This window comes from Hippopotamus amphibius, chromosome 11 (genome assembly GCF_030028045.1).
Source record: "Hippopotamus amphibius kiboko isolate mHipAmp2 chromosome 11, mHipAmp2.hap2, whole genome shotgun sequence".
Classification (NCBI taxonomy): domain Eukaryota; kingdom Metazoa; phylum Chordata; class Mammalia; order Artiodactyla; family Hippopotamidae; genus Hippopotamus; species Hippopotamus amphibius.
Genome location: NC_080196.1, coordinates 107,111,816 through 107,120,562, shown reverse-complemented (window position 1 = coordinate 107,120,562; position 8,747 = coordinate 107,111,816). Strand labels below are relative to the sequence as shown.

Sequence of the window (8,747 nt, the reverse complement as noted above, 5' to 3'; positions counted from 1 at the left end):
GAATAAAACTAAGCGTCAGTTTCTCACTATTCTTCCTCATATGGCAGTCTTTATACTAGGGCCCAGAGTTGTAGTACAACAAAGTGGGTAGAAAATGAGCCGTGGGTTCTGGTAGACATGGGCTTAAAAGTCAGGCCCACAATGTTCTACCCATCTGTAGCTGAACAAGTTCCAGAACACGTGTGAATCTTGATTTGTTTCTCTACGTAATGTAGATAATTACCCTACCTCAGGAAACCCACCAGGTGCAGTGGGCAGCACAGAGAAGGAATTAAATAAGGATGGCTATTTTTAAAATCTGTTGCAAAGTGGTCTTGTTATAGGATGAGATCACCTTGCTGCACAGGCATTTCATACCTGTGGCAGGTGTGTAAAACATGCAGAGGACTAACTAGGTCACCAGGCAAATTCTTAGTGTGAAACCTTGTTCCCAAGCCTTGCCATATAAATAAATTTTTTGTGAGTCTTTCTGCTAGAATACTTAAAAGTATACAGTGAGCTTTATGGCTGTATTTGGCCTGTGTAGCTGGGGACAACTTCCAGAAACACATTTGGGTCACCTGAACTCAGCATTAAGTGATCTAGCGGGAAGGCAGATAAATGGAAGCCATGATTATCCATTGGGTAAACAATATACACATATATAATCAAATACCAAGTCAGTGTACTCTGTTTTCAAAGCAATATATGAACAGGCTTAAAATCATTTAACTATTATATAAATGTCATCTGCCACATGGTACAGGACAGAATATCTGCTTTTCCAAACAGAATAATGTAATTTAAAAAATTCAATATGCTAGAGCCACGGTACCCGACATAAAATAGGACAGAAAATGAGATAAAACAATAACATTAATTATTGAGAAACTAATATAAATCATTAAACACACAGCAACTCAACAAGTAACTGAATATAACTTCACCTGAATTCTTAGGTTATCTGAAAAGAGAAAAACCTTCGCGTAGAGGAACATTATTTGACACTTATGATCTACAAATAGTGAATTTAGAAAGGTAGCAATTCCACAGGACAGAGACAATAATAGAACCACGGTAATAATCACAAAACGAACAGTATTTAAGCTTTTCTATTCCACTTCTAAACCTTGCAGGATGGCAGCCTTATAGCCAAAGGCCTCACCTAAAAGGAAAGAAAAATGATTGTTAATGCACAAAAGAAGCCAAAATATTTAATAATGGAGTAGACAGAAATATCATTTCTTTCCTTTATTGCCTTCATGAGTCAAGGTAAAACTAAATTTTGCTATAGCTTTAGCATGTATGCAGTCACAGGAACAACTAGTATCCCATCTATAAAACATTCTTTCATAGGGAATCTGGCACAAGTAACCTACAGGACACTGCTGAATAGATTAACTTATAATTATCTATTTTGTGGATAAATATATCTATCTTTGGATTTTAGTTCTCTCTAAAATCATCTATCAGAACAAAACATTATCTTATGCATACATACAACAGACTGCTTGAAGATTTGAATACGTCATACAGGCGGGAGCAAAGCCTGTAGCAGATGGGCCTGGGGTCCTGCAACAGAGTTGCCATGAGTTCTAGCTGCATTGCAAGAAGAAATGCATAAATGCAGAGGCAGAAGTGTTAACAAATGACAGGAGTTTGTTCAGCCACGCTTTTGGCTTCTCTATTTTGGACCTCAAATGATGGCTATATTGAACTGAAACCTTAATTGGCATTTTGCAGCCTCTTTGTTACCACTCTGTTTAATGCTGGTGCTGCAAGGTAAGGCAGTAATAGAACAGGGAAGGGTGAGGTTTAGGGAGGATATTGCTATGGTCTGAATGTTTGTGGCCCCCAAAACTCACATGGCAGAATTCTAAGGCCCATTGTGATGTGTTAGAAGGTAGGGCCTTTGGTAGGTGATTAGGGCAGGAGGGTGGAGCCCTCATGATGTGATTAGTGCCCTCATAAAAGAGACCCCACATTGCTCCCAGCCCAATCACCCCATGAGTATGCAAAAAAGAAGTCTGCTATCAAAAGACAGCCCTCCCATGAGTCTGTGGTCACCTTCATTTTTGACTTCCATCTCCCAGAACTGTGACAAATAACATTTTGTTCTTGTTGTTTATAAGCCGCCCACCCAGTCTGCGGTAATTTGTTATGGCAGGCTGAACAGATGAAGGCAGATATGGAGGTGGGACTGTTGAATGCATTTTCAGGAATGGAAGCAGAAGGAAAATGGGTTGGGGTATAATTCGTGTTAGCTGGTCTTCTCAGCCCCCCAGGATAGAAATAAACTGAAACAAGAGAAGGGAAAAATGATATATTTTTAGTGATATGTTTTAGCAATTCAATTTTATCTTTTTTCTTTACTAATTTTCACTTTAGGTTGAAGAAACTCATATCATCACTAAAAGTTTTTTTTTTTAACACTGAGAGTATCTTTTGATACGAGAAATGTATTTCTGATGTTTAGGCTACATATTTTAGACAAAGAAAATAAATCTTGGAAAGGAATGAGTAGTAATAAGACTGATTCTATAAAGCTGAGTGAGTTTGTAAAGATTAACAATGAGAGCCTGTGATCTAATGGGACATCCACAAGTTACTCCTTACTTTGGCTTGATCCAGAAGACTTAGATTCTTTACTTTTTGTAGTTCTGTAGTTCTCTCTCTTTCTCTCTGCCTCCTGAAAAATAATTTCTCTATGCTCAGTCATGATGCAATGTCATTTCCTTACAAATGGTAGCTTGTCTTCTGAAGAAATTAAAACACGTTGAGCAGATTCTCACCCACAATAAAAAGCTATCGGAAGGGTCTAACTTCAGTAATATACTTAAGGAAAGAGATAAAGCATCATTTCCTTTTCCAGCTTAGTATGTAAGAATCGGGAATAGTTTTTTGCTTCATGATTCTAAACATAAACACCAGTTCCCTTTACAAAAAAAGAAGCATATGAAGAAAAAAATATCTCTTTTCAAAAAGTTTTTAATGGTGGACATTTTATTAGTCCTACAATGAATGTTCCCTTGAATTGTGAAACCGCTCTCAGGGAATTTGAAAATAATTATTTCAGTAAAACGGTGTAGAGCTCCTGAACTTGCATAATTTTCCATAAGAAAAATTAAATCAGAATTATGTAAGTATATCACTACAAATCCAGTTGGCCTTGAGGCAATGCCTGGGAAGAAGTAAGGATGAAGTGAGCCACAAAAATCAGGTTAACCTCAAGCTCTACTGGCCAGCAGTCTTACTTCAGTGATCATTTGGAGTATGACCCCAAGTACATAAACTATCCATGGTGTTGAAAAGATTTAGAAGTGAAAAGTAGTAGACTATTTTACCAAAAACCCACGCACAGAGTAAGAAAATGAAAGGGAAGAAATTCACTATATTAAAAGCAAGAGAGGTTGAATGATATCTAACTTATTTAGGCTTGGACTTCAGTGAAGCCAAGTGATTCATGGAAGAAAACAAAATTAGCAGTGAGGCTAGGATTATTTGAATGAATAGTCTACATTTATCAAATCATTTGTATGGATGGAAATCTTTCCTTTCCCAACAAAAATCCCCAGAAGGAATTTTTCGAAGCCCTTTAGATTTCCTGGCCAAACTATAGTTCTTAGCTGTGATATTTTTATATTATTACAAGTAACATAAACCATAAAGTAGCTTCTACTCTCTCACTGTTGCCTATACTGACACTGCCTGACACTGCCAGCCAGTGTATCCTTTTTTTATTTTTTAATTTTTTTAATTTTTAAAATTTTTGTCAGTACCTAATTTAATTCCTTTCAGCCATGTATCCTGACACTGCCTGTTGATCACTCAAAATAGTATGAAATCTTATTCATATTTGCATCTATTTTTTGCTGCCTTGCCACCACCTACACACACACTGACTCACAGAAACATCAGTGACCATGTCTTGCCTTTGTCCCCAGAGTATTCTTAAGTTAACGAAAAATTAGAACAGAACTTTATATGCATAGATGTTTATTGCAATAATATGTACAATATTTAAAGATTTAAGAGGAGAAAAAATGTTTAACAATAGAAAACTTCAAACAATATATTCATACCTTAGAATATTATGAATCCATCAAAATGGTATTTTAATCATTTTAAATAGCAAAATATTTAAAATATAATTTTGAATAAAAAGGGTCAAATCTGCATAGACATCATAATTGTGGTTATACTATATACATAATTATATAATTAGCATGTAGGTATATATTTACCATATGTATGAGACTGAAAGAGTGAGTGTGTGTGTCCAGAGAGAGGTTGTGTAGAATAGACATTATATACGTGAGTATGGACTCCGGAGTCACGCTGCCTGAATATGAATCCCAGTTTTGCCACTTAATGAGCAAATTACTTAACCTCTCTTTTCCTCAGTTTCCTCCTTTGTGAAGTGGGGAAAATAAATATATGGTTGATGTTGAGATTAGATGGGTGAATTCTACTTAGAGCAATGCATAACCGAGAGCATGTACGTGGGTGAGTCAAAAATTATCCGCCCTCTGGCTGTAGAACTTATAGAAGTTTTATTATAACCGGAGTGTGGATAATTTTTGACTCACCCTCATAATTCTTAGTTCTTCTGATCAGTCATCCAAATACACACACACATTATAAATACGCAAAATGAACCTATGCTTACACACAGACAATTGCAAAACTATGCAAAATCGAGCAAAATGTTATCAGTATTTCTGACTTTTGAGATTGTGGATAACTTTTGTGTTTACATGTGTTTTCTATTTTCCAGGTTTTTCTGAAATGAGCAAATTATGCTTTTATAATCAGAAATAGATTTTTGCATGGTATTTAAGAACAGATGGATTGAGTTACACACACACATAATACATACGTTTAAAATACAATACTGTGTTAATACAGTACTTCTTAAAGCCGTGCTCAACACATAGGATGCCTTATAGAAACATTTGTTAAATTAATATAAATGGTAATTGAGGAATTGGACATAGTAATTAGTTACTAGAGAATATTTAGCCCAAGAGATCTGTAAGAAAGTTTAAAAAAAAAAAAGTGAAATTGTAAGAGATGGCAATATCAATCTAGCAAAGTTTGGGTTCTATAATTCTAAGATTTTAGTATATATTTGCTAGGCAGCATTGAAGAAACCAGTACAAAAAGAAAGTTAGAAAATCTGTGAAGAGAGAAAATAAGCTTCACGGCCAAATCCAGATTCCAAATAAGCTAGGGAAAATAATATCAGAGTAAATGGGATAAATCTGTTTTAAAGAGGAAAAACTCTTACATGATCCTGGAGTACGAAATGTAGGGCTGGATGTCCGTATGTGGAAATTTGTATTTTAAAAAGCAAAAAAAAAAAAACAACCCCCCCGCAAAAAAAAACTGTTTTTAGTATTTTGAGGAAACTCTACTGTTTTCCATGGTGGCTTCACCAATTTACATTCCCAGCATCAGTGTAATAGGTTTCCTTTTCTCTACATCCTCTCCAACACTTCTTGTCTTTTTGACAATAGGCACTCTGACAGGTTTGAGTTGATATCTCATGGTTTTGATTTGTGTTTCCTCAATAATCCAGCAATTCCACTCCTGGGTATCTATCCAAAGAAAATGAAAACAGTCATTCAAAAAAGATACATGCGCCCCAATGTTCATAGCAGCATTATTTGCAATGGCCAAGATATGGAAGCAATCTGAGTGTCAATCGACAGATGAATGGATAAAGATGTGAGATACATACACACAATGGAGTATTACTCAATACTCAATATGTAAAAATGATGCTTTGCCATTTGTGACAACGTGGATGAACCAGGAGAATACTGTGCTTAGTGAAATGTCAGAGAAAGACAAATGCTATATATTTTCACTTATATGTGGAATCTAAAAAATAATACAAACGAATATAACAAAATAGAAACAACTCACAGATACAGAGAACAAACTTGTGGTTACCAGAGATGAGTGCAAGGAGGGGCAAGATAGGTGAAAGGGATGAAGAGGTACAAACTGCTAGGTATAAAATAAGTTATAAGAATGTAATATACAGCACAGGGAGTATAGCCAATATTTCATAATAACTTTACATGGACTATAATCTATAAAAATATCAAGTCACTATGTTGTACACCCAGAAACTAATAGTGTAAGGCAACTCTACTTCAATAAAAATAAAAGACACACACTAAAAATGAATAAATAATCTATACACTCTATGAAATCAGAAGTAAGGTGGATGCAGGTTGCCACTGAGGAAGGGAGGGCCTGCAGAGAATGCTGATGGCTTCAGGTAACTACTGTGGGGAGTGGGCTAAGAAGTGGCGAAGACCCTCATCTACTATAAAGGTCCAGTGAAGACACTTGTCTAAACCAATACACTTCAAAAACAGTAACTCACAAATATATACGTATATTTGAAGAAAAGCTATAAGGGCAAGGCTGGAATTTCACAGAGTGGATCATTTTGGACCATTTCATTCCCACTTAGATTTCCCTGATACGATCATTTTGTAGCTAATTCAATAACTATTTTCAGACTCTCAAATATCTCATGATTCCATTAAAATCTAGTAAAGTTTGAAACTTTCTCAAATGATAATAATTCTAATTGTTGAAATTAGTAACAGAGTATAATATTTTTTGTAAGCAAGTATCTATATGTATTTTACATTTAATCCTCTGTCCAAATAAGTCTCTCCAGTATATGACTAAGAATTTCAGGAATTAAATAAAAACATCAGTTGGCCATCTACAAGTTTTAATTTCCTAATGTTATAAAGTCTCTTAGGATCCAAACCAATGTTAGTTAGATCTGTAAATATAGTGATAATAAAATCCACCAGACACCCATTGGCCCCTCAGTGAAAATATTTGTAGGAATTCTTGGGTCCCTGAGATTATGTCTGAAAATTTTGTTAATGCTAAGCCAACATTTCAGATATTTTAATTTAACATTTTTAATTTAATAAAAAATATACACTAAATTTTAGATGCTATGGAAAAACCTTGAATTTCACATTCTGTGGCCAGAATTAATAGTTTATTATATGATTTAAATGAAGACATTTATTTTTATATACCCAAAGGTAATAGATTTATTTCAATAAATCTAGTAAATAAAGCTAACATTGCTAAAATGTATCTTTAAAACAGAAGAATTAAGGTGCATTTAATGGAATGAGGTATAATGAGATTTTTTTAAAAAATTTAATTTGTTAGGATTTATTTATTTATTTATTTATTTATTTATTGGCTGGGTTGGGTCTTCATTATTGCGGGTGTGCTTTTTTTTCTCTCTAATTGTCGTGAGTGGGGGCTACTCTTTGTTGCTTGGGCTTCTTATTCCGGTGGCTTCTCTTATTGCAGAGCATGGACTATAGGTTTGCAGGCTTCAGTAGTTGTGACATGCAGGCTTAGTAGTTGTGACTTGAGGGCTCTAGAGCACAGGCTCAGTAGTTGTGGCACATGGGCTTAGTTGCTCCGTGGTATATGGAATCTTCCCCATAAAGGTTGATTTTAATTCTTCACTTTACTATCTCAAAGGAATTAAAAGCAACTTAGCTAATTCTTCCTTCCTTCCTTCCTTCCTTTTGTTCTCCCTCCCAGCATCATATTTTGTTCTTTGTTTCTGCACCAGCAATTCTATAGCAAATAGATGAGGCATGAATATTATAGTAATTTGACTGACTTTATTTTCCATAAAGAGATTAAAAAGTGATAAATACAATAAAATACAATAAAATACACTTTTGTGGGAGTTCTCTCACAAATCACTTGCATTTATGAGCTTGTTATTATTTTCAACCAAAGGGGAAATTCAGATTTATATGGGTCACTGAGAATTTTCTTTTCTGCTTAATGTTAAAAATGCAAACTCTGTCAACTTCCTGCTTACAAACATGCAAGTTGATCTATATAACTTTGCTTTCTTTTTACTTGATATCAACATTTTTCAAAATGGGAATTTCTAAAAATAGAAGACACGTTCTTAAAAGTTGAATATGTCATCATTAATTTTTGATATTTAAGGTTGTCAATTGCATATGTCATAGAAATGACTAATCGTCAAAATTTAATAACCAGAAGTAAACATGGAACGTCAACTGTGCCACTAGAAAATCATCTGTGATTGAATCAATATTTTTGTCTTCACATCTGACAGCGTAAGCAAGTTTTACAGCCAGAGTTCTATAGTGTTCTTGACAGTGGCAATAATTATCAGATAATATTGCAAGTCTTTAAAGAGCTGTGTGACTGTTCTACTCAAAGGTTTTCTTAGGCACCAACTCTGGTGTGCCATTTGATATAAAACCCATAAATACAAATTTGGGTAGTGTGTAAATGTCAAAGTTAAATACTAAATCATGAAAATACACCAACAGTGGAGGTCACTTAAAATGTAACTTTCAACAGAAATATTATTGCTCATTGACATCTTCATTGTCCCCTAATCAGGACAATTTCTATAGAAATATTTAAATTATAATTAAATTTATTTAACAGTTGTAGCTATGGTAGGAGGAAAATACCTTACATAAAATACTTAAATAAGGAAGTGGAAATCTACACATAAAGGGCATTTTCAAAGTGCAATGTATGGAATTTACCAGGAAAATGAAATGAAAATATATAGGGATTCTGCTTAATTTTAAAAAGACAACAAAATGTAATAAAAAGATCTTCACAAATGTTATGTAATATAATAGATTAAAATTTAATAATATACATTCTAGATGTCTTAAAAGATGATAGAATATATTTGGGTG

The 8,747-nt window shown here is 34.2% G+C and overlaps 1 protein-coding gene across 1 annotated transcript in view; it reads right to left on the bottom strand.

Annotated features, from left to right (window-relative positions):
- Positions 1–5,365: 5,365 nt before the first annotated feature.
- The window catches only part of CCDC102B (coiled-coil domain containing 102B), a 251,247-nt gene continuing 247,865 nt past the window's right edge, over positions 5,366–8,747 (bottom strand). Inside the window, exon 9 of the mRNA XM_057700148.1 lies at positions 5,366–5,579. Coding sequence (XP_057556131.1) covers positions 5,549–5,579 — 31 coding nt within the window. The 3' untranslated portion in view covers positions 5,366–5,548. The remainder of the gene's footprint in view (positions 5,580–8,747) is intronic.